General features: G+C 44.4%; 1 protein-coding gene across 8 annotated transcripts in view; it reads left to right on the top strand.

Moving 5' to 3' along the window:
- The window catches only part of col16a1 (collagen, type XVI, alpha 1), a 628,911-nt gene that overhangs the window by 207,684 nt on the left and 399,467 nt on the right, over positions 1–21,760 (top strand). For all 8 annotated transcript variants that reach the window (XM_068011105.1, XM_068011107.1, XM_068011111.1 and 5 more), the window contains 2 exons: positions 8,957–8,974; positions 16,775–16,810. In XM_068011105.1, coding sequence (XP_067867206.1) covers positions 8,957–8,974; positions 16,775–16,810 — 54 coding nt within the window. The remainder of the gene's footprint in view (positions 1–8,956; positions 8,975–16,774; positions 16,811–21,760) is intronic.

Below are 21,760 nucleotides of genomic sequence, written 5' to 3'. Positions count from 1 at the left end.
CCTTCTTGTGAGGTGGAGGCAGAGACCATAATATCATTGAAACAGGAATTGAAGAAGTATTTGACACTGAAAGTCTAAAACAATTCGAACTAGAGTTGCCAACCTAACCATTGTCCTGGAGTCTCCGGGAATTAAATATGAATCTTTCAAACAGTGAGCAACTCAGGCAAAAAATCACACGGTTTAAAAACCTTTACTTGGAACACTTTAGGTAATTCATTATAAACATATTGGAGATGGGATAAAGAGGATGTTTGACTAACAGTCAAGAATTATTCAGTCAGGTAGCAAAGAGTATGTTCGTTCTCATGGCATGGAAATTCCTGGAGGTGTCATCATGGCTTCCTGCCTCCGACTGCCCGTCCCCACTCTCCCGCCATTTCTGGAAAGGGAGTGCACTAGAAGGTTGGACGTGTTGTGCAGCCAATGGCGGGATTGTGGGGGCAGGGTGGTTGCAGCCAGGAGGTTGTGGCGAGATCCAGGAAGATGTTCAACCAGAGTTGAAAACTCTAATTAGTGTAGAAGAGCTCACACGAGCACAGGCATGATAGGCCAAATGGCCTCCCTTTGTACTGTAATGTCTAAAATTCTATATCCACCATTTTTTTTAGGTTTTTTTATCACTAGCTGTTATTGTCACCATTCGCAACAAGTCATAGAGTTATACAGCACAGAAACAGGCCCTTCGGCCCACCGTGTCCGTGCCGGCCAACAAGTCTATCTATTCTAATCCCATTTTGCAGCACTTGGCCCGTAGCCTTGTATGATCTGGCATTTCAAGTATTGATCTAAAAACTTCTTAAATGTTGTGAGGGTTCCTGCCTCTACCACCCCTTCAGGCAGTGCGTTCCAGATTTCAACTACCCTCTGGGTGAAAAAATATTTCCTCAAATCCCCTCTAAACCTTAAATTGATGCCCCCTGGTTATTGACCCCTCCGCTAAGGGAAAATGTTTCTTCCTATCTAGGCCCCTCATAATTTTGTATACCTCAATCAGGTCGCCCCTCAACCTTCTCTGCTCTAAACAAAATAACCCTAGCCTATCCAGTCTCTCTTCACAGCTGAAATGCTCCAGCTCAGGCAACATCCTGATGAATCTCCTCTGCACCCTCTCCAGTGCAATCACATCTCAACTGTAATTTAACTGTAGTCTTCACTTGTCCATTGTCCCTTTCTGTCCTAAATATAATCCATTCCTTTTCACCTCAGGCCTCCGAGTGACTGATTTAGACCCTAGCACAGTGATGTCAGTGACTTTTTCTTTTCAAAATGTAGCTTTGTTATTTAAGGTTTGTTCCTTCAGAGAAACACGGAATTGCCTGAGCACCTGAGTGAGGAAAGTTCTTGCAGTAACAATAAATGTGGAACTTGAAACAGGTTTTCAAACATACATTTAGTGGATGAAGGAAATCCCTGCCTGGCGGGAGCTGAAGGTCCTGGAGTAGCTGGTAGAGTTAAGCTCAGCTCAGGTCTTGGCCAGATTGCTCCACAGGGCAGATAGAATTTACCCCAACCCTGCATTACCGACACATGCTGACAAGTGGTGCCACAACCGTTCATGGTGGAATATAGAGGGCATCAGCAGCCACTTTGGTGAGAAGGAGCAGGGACAGGAGGGGCAGTACTTCACCTCCTAACTCAATACATCCTTCGGCAGAAGCTTGGAGTTCTGATGGGACTAGCACAGTCCTGACGGCGAGCATTACTCACAGTGTGCCTGGAAACAGGCCCAGCTCTAGACGAATTTATCTTGATGAAGATACAGAGTCTATGACATATTTTACAATTGGGCTGTGTATCAGGCCCGATTTTATAGGCCATTACTTCCTGGCATTAGATTTTTGGTACAATAAAAATACTAGCTGGGTTAGATGTGGACTATCCTGTGAGGACTGATAAAATACAGCCTATAAATATTCCAGCAACCTATCAGATGCTTCAGCCTCCATCCGTAGAATAAACATTATTGTTATTCATTGTTTTTAATTAAGGAAGCAAATGTAAGCCCAAGCGAATGTGTGCTTTGCTATTGTAAGGAACATTAAAGAAGAATATTCAAAAAAAAAAGTTGGTCTTTTTTTCTTGGAGAAAGCATTTGAAGTTTTGAGGATTGTGAAGGGTTTTGTCAGAGCAGGTTCAGTGTGATTTGGGACTTTTGCCAAACTGTTCTACTGTTTAAGAAACGGAGGTCTTCATTGCAGTGACGTCATATTCCATGATCTGCGAATATGACTTTCTGATCTCATGCCAAATGTGCTAGAGTTAGAAGAAACAGATGAGCAGCCCTTTAAAACATCTTCAATTAATTTAACTAAAACTGGGTGGGAGGGTGAGTTGAGAGGAGGATGCAGGGAGGCTTCAGGGTGATTTGTACAAGTTGAGCGAGTGGGCAAATGCATGGCAGATGCAGTAAAATGTGGATAAATGTGAGATTATCCACTTTGGTAGCAAAAACAGGAAGGCAGATTATTATCTGAACGGCTATAAATTGAGAGAGGGGAATGTGCAGCGAGACCTGGGTGTTCTCGTACACCAGTCGCTGAAGGTAAGCATGCAGGTGCAACAGGCAGTAAAAGGGCAAATGGTATGTTGACCTTCATAGTGAGAGGATTCAAGTACAGGAGCAGGGATGTCTTGCTGCAATTATACAGGGCCCTGGTGAGGCCACACCTGGAATATTGCGTGCAGTTTTGGTCTCCTTATCTGAGGAAGGAAGTTCTTGCTATAGAGGGAGTGCAGCGAAGGTTTACCAGACTGATTCCTGGGATGGCAGGACTGACGAATGAGGAGAGATTGAGTCGGTTAGGATTATATTCGCTGGAGTTCAGAAGAGTGAGGGGGGATCTCATAGAAACCTATAAAATTCTAAGAGGACTTGACAGGGGAGATGCAGGAAGGATGTTCCCGAGGGTGGGGGAGTCCAGAACCAGGGGTCATAGTCTAAGGATACGGGGTAAACCTTTCAGGACTGAGATGAGGAGAAATTTCTTCACCCAGAGAGTGGTTAACCTGTGGAATTTGCTACCACAGAAAGCAGTTGAGGACAAAACATTGTATGTTTTCAATAAGTAGTTAGATATATCTCTTGGGTTTAAAGGGATCAAAGGATATGGGGTGAAAGTGGGAACAGGTTACTGAGTTGGATGATCAGCCCTGATCATAATGAATGGCGGAGCAGTCTCGAAGGGCCGAATGGCCTTCTCCTGCTCCTATTTTCTATGTTTCTATATTGATTCCCTTGGTGAAAGGTCTTGGTGTTTTTTTTTACTAATTCAGACAGCTGCAAATTATGGGCATGTACTATTGATTCTGCTTTGACCCTGAGGTAAAGCACTGACCACATACCCTCTCCAGCACCAAGACCATCTACCTCCACCTCCACCCCGCCTCAACTCATCTGCTGCTGGAGCCTAATCCATGTTTTTCTTACCTCTAGACTTGACTGTTCCAATGCTCTCCTGGCCAGCCTCGTATCTTCCACCGTCTATAAACTTGAGCTTGTTAGAAACCCCACTGCCCGTCTAATAAGTCGCATCAAGTTCCATTCACCCATTACCCCGGTGCTCACTGGCCTACAGTGGCTTCTGGTTAAGCAATGCCTCAGTTCTAAAATTTTCATCCTTGTTTTCAAATCTCTCCATGACGTCACTCTTCTCTATTTCTGTAACTTCCTTCAGCCCACAACCATCCAAGATCTCTGCACTCCTTCAACTCTGGCCCCTTGTGCATCCCTAATTTTCATCACTCCACCATTGGCGGCTGTGCAATCAGCTGCCTAGGCCCTAAAATATCGAATCTCCTCCTTAAACCTCTCCCTCCTCCTTTCAGATGCTTCTTAAAACCTTCCTCTTTGACCAGGCTTTTGGTCACCTATGCTAATATCTCCTTACGTGGCTTGGTTTCAAATTATATGAATCACCTTGGGCCATTTTACGACAGTGAAGGCACGAGATAAGTGCAAATTATTGTTGTTACCTAATGAAAATACATTGTGGGACAGGCTGAGTAATGTGATTGTCTGTTGATGATTCAGTAAAGGACGACAATGACGCTGACTCAATTCACTGGTTTTATTGATGTGACTCTGCAAGAGGGAAATTTGAGATTAATTTACAGGGCTGGATTTTATGCACCTGCCGCTGAGAGTGGCAGCGGGCGGAAAAATGGCAGCCCGCGTGTGTGGGCCATGAGCCACCATGACCTTCCTCGCGGCAGCTCACAATAATATGGCGGTTGGGCCGCCCCTGCCCCCACAATCATGTGGAGGGGGATGGGCTCTCCGATACGAATAATGGTATCAGCTGCCTGTGCATTGGCGCTAGCACAATATTTAAAGCCCGGCCGGCTAATTAAATTTTTTTAATTTATAGCAACCACCCCCCCCCACCCCCCCAACTGTACTGATTAAAAATCTGCCGCCCCTTTCCCATCCCCCAACAACAATAAAATTCATTATTTGCCCTCTCTTCCCCCCCACTCCCCCCCCCCCACCCCACCACAAAACACGTACCTTCCACACTTGACCTTGCCCCCACCAAACTGAACAAAGTTCACAGGTCATTCCTTCCCACCATCCCCTATACTAATGACGAAAGTTTGACCCCGTTTCCCCCCCCCCCCACCCCTCACAGCGCTAAAAATCTCATGTTCCCCCCTTCCCCACCACTGCGGCACCTGCTTTCCCCACGGGAAAGTGAAGGTACGCAAGTGCCAGCCGCCACTCTGAAGATTGCGGCCCAACAGTAAGATTGGAGTCAATTTTATTTATATGTATGCATTCTGCTAATTTGAATATTTTAATCCGGATCCCGTCGCCCAGCGGCGGGGAGGCTGCCACAGAGCCTAGCCGCCACCGGGAAGATCGGGCCCGGCCCTCCCGGCGCGGGTTTTGTGGCGGGACAACGTTCCAGACCCCCGCCATGGAGCCCGATGTTGGGAGCTTTGTAAAATCCCAGCCATTGTGTGACAGTCAATCTGCGTTTGAATAATTTCTTTATATAAAATTTGCAGGACAGTATCTAATTGAATAATCCTTTTCTTGTGTGTCTATGTGTGTGCAATACTCTTCTCTCAACCTTATGCTCTATCACTTTTTTAATTGTTTTATGGGATGTGGGTGTCACTCGCAAGGCCAGCATTTGTTGCCCAATTGCCCTTGGCAACTGAATGGCTTACTATGCCATTTCAGAGGGCAGTAAAGAGCCAACCACTTTGCTGTGAGTCTGGAGTCACTAGATGGGTTTTTACAACAATCGATAGTTTCCTGGCACCATTCCAATGGTTTCAATTCCAGATTTTTATGAATTAATTGAATTTAAATTCTACCAGCTGTCGTTGTGGGTCTTGAACTCATGTCCCCAGGGCATTAGCCTGGGCCCCCGCATTACCAGTTCAGTGACATTACCACTGCGCCACTGTCTCCCCTATTTCCACCCATCAATCTCATCGCTGTCTCTCTCTTTCCAGTTCCTATGTGGCGGTAATTAGAACTGCTGCCTCACAGTTATGTGATTAATGTTCCATGTGGTGTATAAAATGGTTCTTGCCAAAAGCCTTTATTTTACTTATCATGACATCAGAGGTCACGTGTACGGCAAGCCAAAGTGTACAAAAGTATTTCTGCAAATGTCCCTGTTTTCATAAAAAATGTCTGTTCTTTCTTGTCCTTTCAAATTTGTCTGAGCCGACACACACAATTCACAAGTAGGGCTGGATTTTACGGACCCTCTGACGTGGGTTTTGTGGTGGGGTGGCCTGAAAATGCCTGCAGGAGAGGACCGCCACGCACCTTGACACTGGGAGGGCCTGGCTCGATATTGCTGGCGGTGGCGAGGCCTCATGGCAGCACTCATTCCCACCCCCCTGCCGCCCAGCGACAGGACCCCTATTTGCATATTCAAATAAATGTAAATGAATGAATTAATTATACCTGCGACCCCGCCTGGAGTTCTCACTCTGATCTTTGGCCCAGTAGCCGGCACTCCCATGCCTTCAGATCCCCGTCCAGGGAAACGAGGCGGACCAATTGTGGGCATGGGGGAGGAGGTAAGTTTCTCAGTGCAGTTGGTGGGCAAATGGGGTCAAAGTAACATCATTGGTGCAGGGGATGATGGGAAGGGTTTGAGGTTACAGTTTATGCACTTTGGAGGGGCAAGGTCATGTGGACATGGTAAGTTTTTTGGCGGGGTGAGGGCAAATAATTAATTTAATTTTCTTATTTGGGGGTGAGAGAGAGGCAGAAGAAAAGTTTTTATTTTTATTTCCTTGCGCTTTAAATATTTAAATTTAATCATTTGGTTTGAAACCCTTTAGAAATGGCGTCAGCGCCTGCGCACAGGCAGCTGACGCCATTGCCGGGGACATACAGCCCGCCCCCTCCATATGATCAGGACGGCTATTTAAATGAGCCACCGCACTTAGGATCGTTGCGGCTCCATGACGTGCAGCGCCTCACCCGTATTGTTCTTACCCACTGCTGAAATCAGCAGCAGGCTTATAAAATTCAGCTCATAATCTTTAAAGCATTCAGGTACCATCGCTGAATCCTCCACTATCAACATCCTGGAGGTGACCATTGACCAGAAACTGAACTGGAGCAGCCACATGAATACTGTGGTTACAAGAGCAGGTCAGAGGCTGGGAATTCTGCAGCAAGTAACACCTCCTGACTCCCCAAAGCCTGTCCACCATCTACAAGGTACAAGTCAGGAGTGTGATGGAATACTCTCCACTTGCCTGGATGGGTGCAGCTCAAACAACACTCAAGAAGCTCGACTACATCCAGGACAAAGCAGCCTGCTTGATTGGCATCCCATCTGCAAACATTCACTCCCTCCACCACCAATGCACAGTGGCAACAGTGTGTACCATCTACAAGATGCACTTCAGCAACTCACCGAGGCTCCTTCGACAGCACCTTCCAAACCAATGACTTCTACCACCTAGAAGGACAAGGGCAGCAGATGCATGGGAACATCACCACCTACAAGTTCCCCTGCAAGCCACACACCATCCTGACTTGGATCTTATCGCCGTTCCTTCACTGTCGCTGGGTCAAAACCCTGAAACTCTCTTCCTAACAGCACTGTGGGCGTACCTACTCCCCAAGGACTGCAGCGGTTTAAGAAGGCAGCTCACCAGCACCTTGTCAAGGAAAACTAGGGATGGGCAATAAATGCTGGCTTTGCCAGCGATGTCCAGCTGCCATGAATGAATAAAAAAAAAGGTTGTTTCATGGTTCGCGTGTGAGTTGTTATTGGCTGTTTGTCTGGCGTCTGCTGGTCCCTTGGGTGATGTTGCTGGTGTACTTCCTCTGGGGAACGTTGTTGCTATGGTGATTGTTGCTGCTGATCTATTGCTCTGGTTGGAGTACAGTTGACCATTGGGACTGATGGTCATTCAGTTCCTTGCTCAGTTGGCGAACGCAGTTCCCATTAACAGCAATGAAATAAATGACCTGATATTCTGTTGTAGTGATGTTGCTCTAGGGATGAATATTTGTCCAGACACCAGGAAGTATTCTCCTCTTCTATCTGAAATCATGCCGTGGCATTTTTTATATCCACCTGAGAGTGCCTCCATTTAATGTATCATCTGAAAGTCAGCTCCTCTGACAGTGCAGCACTCACACAGCATTGCACTGGAGGGTTCAGCCTAGATTGTGTAGTCAAGTGTCTGGAGTGGGATTTAAACTGACAACCTTCCAACGCAGAAGCAGAATAGCTCCACTGTTGCTGAGCTAACACTTAGGCATCACAACCATCATCAGAAGAGCAGCCAGTAGCAGCCCAGCCTGGTGTTTCTCCATAGCCCACTCCAGTGGTCCTGTGAGTAAGATTGCCAACTAGCACCAGATTAGAGGAACTGCCATAAACTGGACTGAAACTGCCCAACCCAATCCATTTTTGGACTCTTACGACTAAGTAAGGGGGAAATTTCATCACATTGGTGTAGGCTGATATTCCAAAGCTCAATGTGCTTTCCCTTCCAACCCATTCCACCTCCTTTGCTGCTCTGCCTGTCTTGGTCAGACGCAGTGTGTTTGTGCCATGTGAAAAGTAAATATGTTCCAGGCAATAAATGAAAGGCAGTATCATTTTGGCGGTGTGTCTACCAGTATTGATGGGAGTGCAAACCTGGTCCCATCTTCACACATGCACTTTCCAGCAATTGTCACTGGGCAATAATCAAGAGCAGGAACCCTGACTTATTTTATTGTTGCACAGCCCAGGGCACTGAGGCCAGTTGGAGTGGCTGCTCCTGCTGTCCTGGCTGATGTTGCATGTTCTTTGAGATAGGCGGCACAGTGGCGCAGTGGTTAGCACTGCAGTCTCACAGCTCCAGGGACCCGGGTTCAATTCTGGGTACTGCCTGTGTGGAGTTTGCAAGTTCTCCCTGTGTCTGCGTGGGTTTTCGCCGGGTGCTCCGGTTTCCTCCCACAGTCAAAATCTTGCAGGTGATAGGTAAATTGGCCATTGTAAATTGCCCCTAGTGTAGTCCTAGTGTAGGTAGGTGGTAGGGAATATGGGATTACTGTAGGGTTAGTATAAATGGGTGGTTGTTGGTCGGCACAGACTCGGTGGGCCGAAGGGCCTGTTTCAGTGCTGTATTTCTAAATAAAAATAAATGTTATTTGGTTGCTCGTCCTCAAGTTCCTGCATTCCAGCCCATTGTTACGGTCCAATCTCTGGTCAATCGTATGGACATGTGATCTGTTCAGAGGTCTATTCTCATATCATTCTGATGCTAGCTATTAAGATGTGTATAAGAGTAGCATGAGTTAATTGAGGAGGTGCCTTTCCTCTGTTGGGTGCGCCTTGTAGATGTCAGCTGAGATCAGAATCTGCCCATATGGGAACCACTGAAGATGTTCTAGATTTGTACAATGTCAATGGTAAAAGTTACAGTTTTGATCTGTATTTGTACATTTTTAATTTTTTTTTTATTTTCCCTCCAGGCTGAAGGCTGTGTAATGGTAAGTAACTATCAATCTCCTATAATAACAAAAAGTGCTGGAAATACTCAGCAGGTCTGGCAGTTCTGTGCATAGAGAAGCAGAGTTAACATTTGAAGTCAGTGACATTTCATCAGAACTAGCAAAGGTAGGAATGTAATAGATTTTAAACAAATAAAGTGGGGTCTGGGAAAAGAGAACAAAAGAGAGGACAGAGGCTCAGAGAGATCAACTGACAAGGAGGTCATGGGGCAAAGGCGAAAAGTGTGCTAATGGTGTGGTGAAAGACAAAGCATTGGCACAGAGAAGGTGTTAAATGACAGAATAATGAACAGCCATAGCCAAAAGCACAAACATGAAAAAAAATGGGCAAGCACATGTAAAAAAAAAATGGATGATGAAATAAACTAAAATAAAATAAAAATGAAAAATAAAAATAAAAAGGGCCAGTCATGCTCTGAAATTATTGAACTCTGTTCAGTCCGGTAGGCTGTAGCGTAAATGAGATCCTGTTCCTCGAGCTTACGTTGATGTTCACTGGAACACTGCAGCAAGCCCAGGACAGAGATGTGGACATGAGAATGGTGGGGTGGGGGGGCGGGGTGGGGTGGGTCGGTGTTGAAATGGAAAGGACAGGAAGCTTGGGGCCATGTTTTCGGACTGAGTGGAGGTGTTCGCAAAGCTGTCACCCAATCTGCGTTTGATATCCCCGGCGTAGAGGAGACCGCATTCCCCCACCCCTGCTTTATTTATTTTAAATCTATTACATTCTTACCTTTGCCAGTTCTGATGAAAGGTCACAGATCTGAAACGTTAACTCTGCTTCTCTCCACACAGACCTGCCAGACCTGCTGAGTATTTCCAGCACTTTTTGTTTTTATTTCAGATTTCCAGCGTCTCCAGTATTTTGCTTTTATATCAATCTCCTATATTCGTGATTAAAAGGACACTTTAATTGATATTGAAGAACCTTGGAAGTAACACTTATCACCACACAGATTTGCGATGCTCCAGAACAAAGCATAGGAAAAGTCAATCGCCCCTTCCCATTGTATAGAATTCCAATTCATCAAACTCTCTTCCATTCACTCTCAATGTATAGCATCCCAATGGATCAAACCCCTTTCCATTCATTCATATTGTGTAGAATCCCAATGGATCAAACTCCTTCCCATTCACACACATTGTATAGAATCCCAATGGATCAAACTCCTTCCCATTCACTCTCATTGTATAGAATCCCAATGGATCAAACTCCTTTCCATTCATGCTCATTGTATAGAATCCCAATGGATCAAACTCCTTCCCATTCACACACATTGTATAGAATCCCAATGGATCAAACTCCTTCCCATTCACTCTCATTGTATAGAATCCCAATGGATCAAACTCCTTCCCATTCACACACATTGTATAGAATCCCAATGGATCAAACTCCTTCCCATTCACTCTCGTTATATAGAATCCCAATGGATCAAACTCCTTTCCATTCATGCTCATTGTATAGAATCCCAATGGATCAAACTCCTTCCCATTCACTCTCATTGTATAGAATCCCAATGGATCAAACTCCTTCCAATTCACTCTCATTGTATAGAATCCCAATGGATCAAACTCCTTCCCATTCACACACATTGTATAGAATCCCAATGGATCAAACTCCTTTCGATTCATGCTCATTGTATAGAATCCCAATGGATTAAACTCCTTCCCATTCACTCCCATTGTATACAATCCCAAAGGATCAAACCCCTTCCAATTCACTCACATTGTATAGAATCCCAATGGATCAAACTCCTTCCCATTCACTCTCGTTATATAGAATCCCAATGGATCAAACTCCTTTCCATTCATGCTCATTGTATAGAATCCCAATGGATCAAACTCCTTCCCATTCACTCTCATTGTATAGAATCCCAATGGATCAAACCCCTTCCCATTCACTCCCATTGTATAGAATCCCAAAGGATCAAACCCCTTCCAATTCACTCTCATTATATAGAATCCCAATGGATCAAACTCCTTCCCATTCACTCTCATTGTGTAGAATCCCAATGGATAAAACTCCTTTCCATTCACTCTCATTATATAGAATCTCAATGGATCAAACTCCTTCCCATTCACTCTCATTGTATAGAATCCCAATGGATCAAACTCCTTTCCATTCATGCCCATTGTATAGAATCCCAATGGAACAAACTCCTTTCCATTCACTCACATTGTGTAGAATCCCAATGGATCAAACTCCTTTCCATTCACTCTCATTACATAGAATCCCAATGGATCAAACTCCTTTCCATTCACTCATATTGTGTAGAATCCCAAAGGATCAAACCCCTTCCCATTCACACTCATTATATAGAATCCCAATGGATCAAACTCCTTTCCATTCACTCTCATTGTATAGAATCCCAATGGATCAAACTCCTTTCCATTCATGCCCATTGTGCAGAATCCCAATGGATCAAACCCCTTCCCATTCACTCATATTGTGTAGAATCCCAAAGGATCAAACCCCTTCCCATTCACACTCATTATATAGAATCCCAATGGATCAAACTCCTTTCCATTCATGCCCATTGTATAGAATCCCAATGGATCAAACCCCTTCCCATTCACTCATATTGTGTAGAATCCCAAAGGATCAAACCCCTTCCCATTCACACTCATTATATAGAATCCCAATGGATCAAACTCCTTTCCATTCACTCTCATTGTATAGAATCCCAATGGATCAAACTCCTTTCCATTCATGCCCATTGTGCAGAATCCCAATGGATCAAACCCATTCCCATTCAGACTCATTGTATATAATCCCAATGGATCAAACTCCTTTCCATTCACACTCATTATATAGAATCCCAATGGATCAAACTCCTTTCCATTCACTCTCATTGTATAGAATCCCAATGGATCAAACTCCTTTCCATTCACACTCATTATATAGAATCCCAATGGATCAAACTCCTTTCCATTCACACTCATTATATAGAATCCCAATGGATCAAACTCCTTTCCATTCACACTCATTATATAGAATCCCAATGGATGAAACTCCTTTCCATTCATGCCCATTGTGCAGAATCCCAATGGATCAAACCCATTCCCATTCACACTCATTATATAGAATCCCAATGGATCAAACTCCTTTCCATTCACTCTCATTGTATAGAATCCCAATGGATCAAACTCCTTTCCATTCATGCCCATTGTGCAGAATCCCAATGGATCAAACCCATTCCCATTCAGACTCATTGTATATAATCCCAATGGATCAAACTCCTTTCCATTCACACTCATTATATAGAATCCCAATGGATCAAACTCCTTTCCATTCACTCTCATTGTATAGAATCCCAATGGATCAAACTCCTTTCCATTCACTCTCATTATATAGAATCCCAATGGATCAAACTCCTTTCCATTCACACTCATTATATAGAATCCCAATGGATCAAACTCCTTTCCATTCACACTCATTATATAGAATCCCAATGGATCAAACTCCTTTCCATTCACTCTCATTGTATAGAATCCCAATGGATCAAACTCCTTTCCATTCACTCTCATTATATAGAATCCCAATGGATCAAACTCCTTTCCATTCACACTCATTATATATAATCCCAATGGATCAAACTCCTTTCCATTCACACTCATTATATAGAATCCCAATGGATCAAACTCCTTTCCATTCACACTCATTATATATAATCCCAATGGATCAAACTCCTTTCCATTCACACTCATTATATAGAATCCCAATGGATGAAACTCCTTTCCATTCATGCCCATTGTGCAGAATCCCAATGGATCAAACCCATTCCCATTCAGACTCATTGTATATAATCCCAATGGATCAAACTCCTTTCCATTCACACTCATTATATAGAATCCCAAAGGATCAAACTCCTTTCCATTCATGCCCATTGTGCAGAATCCCAATGGATCAAACCCCTTCCCATTCACTCTCATTGTATAGAATCCCAATGGATCAAACCCCTTCCCATTCACTCCCATTGTATAGAATCCCAAAGGATCAAACCCCTTCCAATTCACTCACATTGTATAGAATCCCAAAGGATCAAACCCCTTCCAATTCACTCACATTGTATAGAATCCCAATGGATCAAACTCCTTTCCATTCATGCCCATTGTATAGAATCCCAATGGATCAAACTCCTTTCCATTCATGCCCATTGTATAGAATCCCAATGGAACAAACTCCTTTCCATTCACTCACATTGTGTAGAATCCCAATGGATCAAACCCCTTCCCATTCACTCTCATTATATAGAATCCCAATGGATCAAACTCCTTCCCATTCACTCTCATTGTATAGAATCTCAATGGATCAAACTCCTTCCCATTCACTCTCATTGTATAGAATCCCAATGGATCAAACTCCTTCCCATTCACTCTCATTGTATAGAATCTCAATGGATCAAACTCCTTCCCATTCACTCTCATTGTATAGAATCTCAATGGATCAAACTCCTTCCCATTCACTCTCATTGTATAGAATCCCAATGGATCAAACCCCTTCCCATTCACTCTCATTATATAGAATCCCAATGGATCAAACTTCTTCCCATTCACTCTCATTGTATATAATCCCAATGGATCAAACTCCTTTCCATTCACACTCATTATATAGAATCCCAATGGATCAAACTCCTTTCCATTCACACTCATTATATAGAATCCCAATGGATCAAACCCATTCCCATTCACTCTCATTGTATAGAATCCCAATGGATCAAACCCCTTCCCATTCACTCCCATTGTATAGAATCCCAAAGGATCAAACCCCTTCCAATTCACTCACATTGTATAGAATCCCAATGGATCAAACTCCTTTCCATTCATGCCCATTGTATAGAATCCCAATGGAACAAACTCCTTTCCATTCACTCACATTGTGTAGAATCCCAATGGATCAAACCCCTTCCCATTCACTCTCATTATATAGAATCCCAATGGATCAAACTCCTTCCCATTCACTCTCATTGTATAGAATCTCAATGGATCAAACTCCTTCCCATTCACTCTCATTGTATAGAATCTCAATGGATCAAACTCCTTCCCATTCACTCTCATTGTATAGAATCTCAATGGATCAAACTCCTTTCCATTCACTCTCATTATATAGAATCTCAATGGATCAAACTCCTTCCCATTCACTCTCATTGTATAGAATCCCAATGGATCAAACTCCTTTCCATTCATGCCCATTGTATAGAATCCCAATGGATCAAACTCCTTTCCATTCATGCCCATTGTATAGAATCCCAATGGAACAAACTCCTTTCCATTCACTCACATTGTGTAGAATCCCAATGGATCAAACCCCTTCCCATTCACTCATATTGTGTAGAATCCCAAAGGATCAAACCCCTTCCCATTCACACTCATTATATAGAATCCCAATGGATCAAACTCCTTTCCATTCATGCTTATTGTATAGAATCCCAATGGATCAAACTCCTTCCCATTCACTCCCATTGTATAGAATCCCAATGGAACAAACTCCTTTCCATTCATGCTCATTGTATAGAATCCCAATGGATCAAACTCCTTTCCATTCACTCTCATTATATAGAATCTCAATGGATCAAACTCCTTTCCATTCATGCCCATTGTATAGAATCCCAATGGAACAAACTCCTTTCCATTCATGCCCATTGTATAGAATCCCAATGGATCAAACTCCTTTCCATTCACTCACATTGTGCAGAATCCCAATGGAACAAACTCCTTTCCATTCACTCTCATTATATAGAATCCCAATGGATCAAACTCCTTTCCATTCACTCACATTGTGCAGAATCCCAATGGATCAAACTCCTTTCCATTCAGACTCATTATATAGAATCCCAATGGATCAAACCCCTTCCCATTCCCACTCATTATATGGAATCCCAATGGCTCAAACTCCTTTCCATTCACTCACATTGTGCAGAATCCCAATGGATCAAACTGCTTTCCATTCACTCACATTGTGCAGAATCCCAATGGATCAAACTCCTTTCCATTCAGACTCATTATATAGAATCCCAATGGATCAAACCCCTTCCCATTCCCACTCATTATATAGAATCCCAATGGCTCAAACTCCTTTCCATTCACTCACATTGTGCAGAATCCCAATGGATCAAACTCCTTCCCATTCACTCACATTGTGTAGATTCCCAATGGATCAAACTCCTTCCCATTCACTCTCATTATATAGAATCCCAATGGATCAAACTCCTTTCCATTCACTCACATTGTGTAGATTCCCAATGGATCAAACTCCTTTCCATTCACTCACATTGTGTAGAATCCCAATGGATCAAACTCCTTTCCATTCATGCCCATTGTATAGAATCCCAATGGATAAATCCCTTTCCATTCACTCCCATTTTATATCTCTTTTGGACCAATGGGAGGTTGTTAATAAAGAGGAACTAAGTGCCCCTTCTGCAAGGGGCACCACTAATATACTGCAACAAAAAACCCAAAAATTTTAAAGGAAACTTGGCTTATCAAACTAAAGTGACATTCCCAGGGAAGATCATGCACTCCAGTACTTCCCCACCCCTCCCCCCCACAACACCACCAGTTGCAGAAGGCCTCAAGAGTACTGGCGAACAACGCATGCTCCATCTCCAGGGACATCCAGGCATGAACGCAGACACAGAAAAGAGGCAGACAGTCGGCTGGCCGACCCCCCTCAACCACCCACTGCCTGGACCTGTTGATGACCACCTTGACCAGGCCCAGGAGCAGTCCCATGAAGAGGTTCCCTGATCTGCCCACTCCCCTCTGCACTGGTGGCCAAAGGTCAGGAGCATGCAGCCAACAATTGAGGAGCAGCCCCCTCAAATAATGCAAGAGGTGCTGCAACCTGTCACACACTCTCTCTATATATATATACACACACACACATATATATATATTCCAGGTGGCCGGGAACTTGACTCCACAGCCTTCTGACTCAGATGCAAGAGTGTTACCAACTAAGCTGACAGTAGCCACTCCCATTTTATCGACTCCCAATGGAAAAACCTTCCCCTTGACACTCATTCAGATTTTATACAGTGCGAGTGAATTGAAATTATTTAATCCAGTAGAATTCTGTACAGTGGAAGGGAATAATAGGGGCTCTGCTTGGATTAATTAGACTTTCATTGGATAGGTTCGGATTTACCAGGAGTGGGTTGCAAATGAAAAAAAAGATTGAGCATTTGGGAGTCAGATTCCAGGTCGAGCAGCTGCAGAAGAAGCACTGATCATTCCTGATTTTAATAATCCATTGAGGAGGAGTCTGCAGACCTGGTGAAAAGTGTATAAATTGCCAAGTGCGAGCTTGCATCTCCCTCACAAATCAGAATACAGGCAAATTTACGGAATTCTTATGAATTTAAGTTAAGATTATTTTTTTATATTTTCATGTGGAGTCAAGTTGTGCTCCTGCCAGCTCCACAGTCCTTCTGCCCGATGCGGGCTGTGATTCCAATACCCCCAGGTCAGCCACCTTGCTGTCCTCCCTCCCCAACATCCTCCCCCCCATTCACTGAGGCCACTGCAGCCAAGGTGGGTGGCCTGAAATCCAATGGTGCAGAAGAGCCTGTCGAGGCACAGTTAGTGCTTGTAGCTAGCCCACATTATTTAGATAAAGCCTGAGGCCCTATTCTGGGCCAGCCTCGGGCCTCCTGGTTTGCGCAGGAGTTGATGCCTCACTTTGCCTGCATGCTCAAAACCAGACACCCATGAATTTGTACCCCATAAATTCTCCCTGAAGGATAACCTGACTGAACCTTTCTCATTTACTTCCAGTGTCCACAAGGGCAGAAAGGAGAGAAGGGAGAGCCGGTGAGTATTAACCTTCCTCACTGTTAACAAGTCAGTGCTTCTGAGTCTGTAAAGTGAAACTCACTCTCATCCCTGAAGAATAAAAGATTATTTCTGCTTTTTAATGCTGTTGCTGCTCTTTCTAGAACATCTCAGCCCCTTTCCTCTGTTAATGATTACTCTCAGCCATTCTCTCTCACCCACATGTGCTTCTCATGGTTACCAGTCGGATACACATAAAGGATGCAAGGCCTGGTTGCACTTAACTGACTGCCCAGTGTGCTACTGAGTCATCCAAATCAGGAAGCACCCGGGTTTGATCCCGAGTCCATACTGATCTCAGCCTGGCCCCTGGTAGAGGTTCCTGGGATAGGAATGGGCAGAAATCAGGTAGTGTTCCACTCAGGATTGTTGGATAAATCCTCCACCCAGTAAGCAGATTCATACAACTAGAGACAGCAATCCATGGGATAATTCACTTCATTTATTATTGGCAAAACGTTAATCTTAAACACCCGAACCAACCATGCAGAGCATTGCACATCAGCATCGCACCCAGACCTTACTGAGCATGGATTTAATGAGGACCTGTGAAGGTGGCTTCTCCGAATCCGTTTACGCTGTTGGGTCTCGATGGAAGCAAAGATCTTTCTTTACTTCTCATTAAAAGCATGGCATTTCTTATAACCATTTTCTTTTATGGTCTATTTCCCGTTGGATACGACCCTATCTAATGTTTTATCACCATCCAGTTGATTAAACTGATTGCCAAGTAGATGAGAGGACCCATGCCTTTTCATACTGCACTAATACTTCCTATCAATGCTTTCCTGTTCACCTATCACCCTTGTGCTCACTGACCTACATTGACTCCCAGTTAAGCCATGCCTCGATTTAAAAATTCTCATCCTTGTTTTGAAATCCCTCCATGGCCTCACCCCTCTCTATCTCTGTAACCTCCTCCAGCCCCACAATCCCTCTGAGATATCTGTAATCCTCTAATTCTGGCCTCTTGAGCATCTCGATTTTAATCGCTCCACCATTGGTGGCCAGGCCTTCAGCTGCCTCAGACTAAGCTCTAGAATTTCCTCCCCAAATATCTCCACCTCGCTCCTTGCTTTCCTCCTTTAAGAGGTCGCTTAAAACCTTCGACCAAGCTATTGGCCTTCTGTTGTTATATCTTATGTGGTTTGGCGTCAAATTATTTTGATAATGCTCCTATCTTAACGATGCTATACAGATACAAGTTGTTGTTTTCCCTGAGCCGTAGCTTTGCTGAAAATAACCTTTAATGTTCTTACACTACCTGCTGCTGTGACGAAAAGCCAGGATTTTCAAGAAGACAATTTAAACCAATTGTATCTACATTACTGATCGGTCTTTGTTATAAACAAAAGTAATGTAAAACGTATCAATATTGTTACAATGATTTCTAGAAATATGGATGTCAAATAGAGTGCCCTCCTACATCCTTAGCACTAGGGCCCTCGCAGGAAGTGTGGCCACTTTGGTAAGGTAAGGGCTGCACCCATGAGACCAAAGCTTCACAAGAACTAGGACCTTCAGTAGAGGAGAACAAATATAAAAAGAAAATAGAAAAACAATGTATGGGTACAGCAGTCAAGCTTGTGTCTCAGTGGCTAGCTCAATAGCTTAGTTACCTTCTCAAGAGGCCAATTTATATGTAATTATTCTATGCATGGGCAAACCCAACCGTCCCTACCCCATGTACCTCTTAAAGCTGATTAACAATGGCAGTGCCAAGGAGATTCACACAGTGCTGAAGACAGAGCCAGTTAGAAATGGTACATTGCCAGCTACCAGTCACTACAAAAACATTCTAACCTCCTGTGCCAAGGGCACCCTCACACTCAAGTACTACAGTGTGTAGACAAATCACAGTCTTTTGAAGCTGAGGGTCGAGGAGTGCTTTGTGACTTTATTGGTTCTGTGCTAGCCCGCACTGGCACTCGGTTCTGCATGTGGTGGAAATTATACCCTTGTTTGGGTTTCAGTATGTAATGAGCCTGTAATTAGCCCCGCTGGGCAGACATGACTTTTGTTAAGAGACTAGCTCCAACCAATTTATTTTCTTGACTGTGCCAAGAAATGTTTCTTAGATTGCAAATTAGGCAAATACTGGATCTGGCCCTGGATGATTTGTTCTGTATTTAGTCTCATTCAACTGTAAACTAGGTCACACATCATACTAGTCAGTCCCCCACCCTCAGGCCTCATTTACATCAGGGCTCACACTGATATTTTCACTCTAAATTGGTGGCTGAGTGAAATGTACAGGGGTGAACACTTTCCCAGCTGAAGTGAGCCTGCAACCACTGTTAGGAATGAAGAAAAAAATATTTGTGTCATCAATCCCATTTTCTCCAACAGAGCTTTCCTCAGTTTTATTTCATCTCCTAAGTGAGTAGGTATAACATCTCATACGGTGAATCAAACAGGATTTGCTCAGATCAGAAGGTTTGTGGAGGGATCCATTGAAAGTTATCCTTGTAAGAGTTTTCAGTCTCCCAGTGACTCAATGTAAATACCCTGTCAGATATAACTGAACCAGAAATAAAAACAGAAAGTGCTGGAAATACTAAGCAGGTCAGTCAGCATCTGTGGAGAGAGAAGCACAATTAATGGAAATATTAAATCAGCTGAATATTTCCAGCTTTTGCTTTTATTTCAGATTTCCAGCGCCTGCAGTATTTTGCTTTTATTTAACTGAACCAAAAAGGCCAGTCAGGTAGTAGGTCTGGTTTGTGTTGTATTATCTCAGTTGGCGTGGTACTTAGGGTTGGGGAACTGGCCTCTCCATTGCTTTCAATCTCAAGCTGTTCACACAGACGGACTGATTCAAGTCTGATTTACTTTTGTATATTTGTTCCTGCTACGTTCAACCTTGTTTGTAACCAGCTACCTAACCTGATAATCTCTCTATTTGAATAAAAGTCCTGAAAACGTCACTCACGTTCCAGACACCAGACTCCAGACATTGTGCACAAGACATCACACTCCAGACTCCAGACACCATACACAGGTTATCATCCTCCAGGCATCATGCACAGGAAATCACACACCAGACTCCAGACACCAGACATTGTGCACTAGACATCACACTCCAGACACCATGAACAAGACATCACACTCCAGACACCATGAACAAGACATCACACTCCAGACCCCAGACATTGTGCACAAGAAATCACACTACAGACTCCAGACACCATGCACAGCACATCACACTCCAGACACCATGCACTGGACATCACACTCCAGACCCCAGACATCGTGCACAAGAAATCACACTACAGCCTCCAGACTCCAGACACCATGCACAAGACATCACACTCAGACCCCAGACACCATGCACAGCACATCACACTCCAGACACCATGCACTGGACATCACACTCCAGACACCATGCACTGGACATCACACTCCAGACACCAGACATCATGCACAAGACATTACACTCCAGACCCCAGACACCATGCACAGGACATCACACTCCAGACTCCAGACACCAGACATTGTGCACAGGACATCACACTCCAGACACCAGACATCATGCACAGCACATCACACTCCAGACTCCAGACACCATGCACAGGACATCACACTCTGGACACCAGACTCCAGACGATAGACATCAGACACCATGCATAGGACATCTCACTCCAGACTCCAGACACCATGCACTGGACACCAGACTCCAGATACCAGACATCAGACACCATGCACTGGACATCATACTCCAGACACCAGTCACCATGCACAAGACATCACACTCCAGACTCCAGACACCATGCACAGGAAAACACACTTCAGACATCCAGACACCATGCACAGGACATCATACTCCAGACTCCAGACACCATGCACACGACATCACACTCCAGTCTCCAGACACCAGATACCATGCACTGGACATCAGACATAAGACATCAGACAGCACGCATAGGACATCACACTCCAGACTCCAGACACCATGCACAGGACATCACACTCCAGACACCAGACACCATGCACTGGACATCAGACATCAGACATAAGACATCAGACAGCACGCATAGGACATCACATTCCAGACTCCAGACACAATGCACAGGACATCACACTCCAGACTCCAGACACCAGACACCATGCACTGGACATCACACTCCAGACACCTGACACCAGACATCATGCACTGGACATCACACTCCAGACACCATGCACTGGACATCACACTCCAGACACCATGAACAAGACATCACACTCCAGACACCATGCACTGGACATCACACTCCAGACACCATGAACAAGACATCACACTCCAGACACCATGCACTGGACATCACACTCCAGACACCATGCACTGGACATCACACTCCAGACACCATGAACAAGACATCACACTCCAGACACCATGAACAAGACATCACACTCCAGACACCATGCACCGGACATCACACTCCAGACTCCAGACACCATGCACTGGACATCACACTCCAGACTCCAGACACAATGCACAGGACATCACACTCCAGACTCCAGACACCAGACACCATGCACTGGACATCACACTCCAGACTCCAGACACAATGCACAGGACATCACACTCCAGACTCCAGACACCAGACACCATGCACTGGACATCACACTCCAGACTCCAGACACCATGCACTGGACATCACACTCCAGACTCCAGACACCAGACACCATGCACTGGACATCACACTCCAGACTCCAGACACCATGCACTGGACATCAGACTCCAGACTCCAGACACCAGACACCATGCACTGGACATCACACTCCAGACTCCAGACACCATGCACAGGACATCACACTCCAGACTCCAGACACCAGACACCATGCACTGGACATCACACTCCAGACTCCAGACACCATGCACTGGACATCACACTCCAGACTCCAGACACCAGACACCATGCACTGGACATCACACTCCAGACTCCAGAC

This window comes from Heterodontus francisci, chromosome 31 (genome assembly GCF_036365525.1).
Source record: "Heterodontus francisci isolate sHetFra1 chromosome 31, sHetFra1.hap1, whole genome shotgun sequence".
NCBI classification, from domain to species: Eukaryota; Metazoa; Chordata; class Chondrichthyes; order Heterodontiformes; family Heterodontidae; genus Heterodontus; species Heterodontus francisci.
Note: the sequence above shows the minus strand (reverse complement) of the source record. Positions and strands in the feature narration are given on the sequence as shown.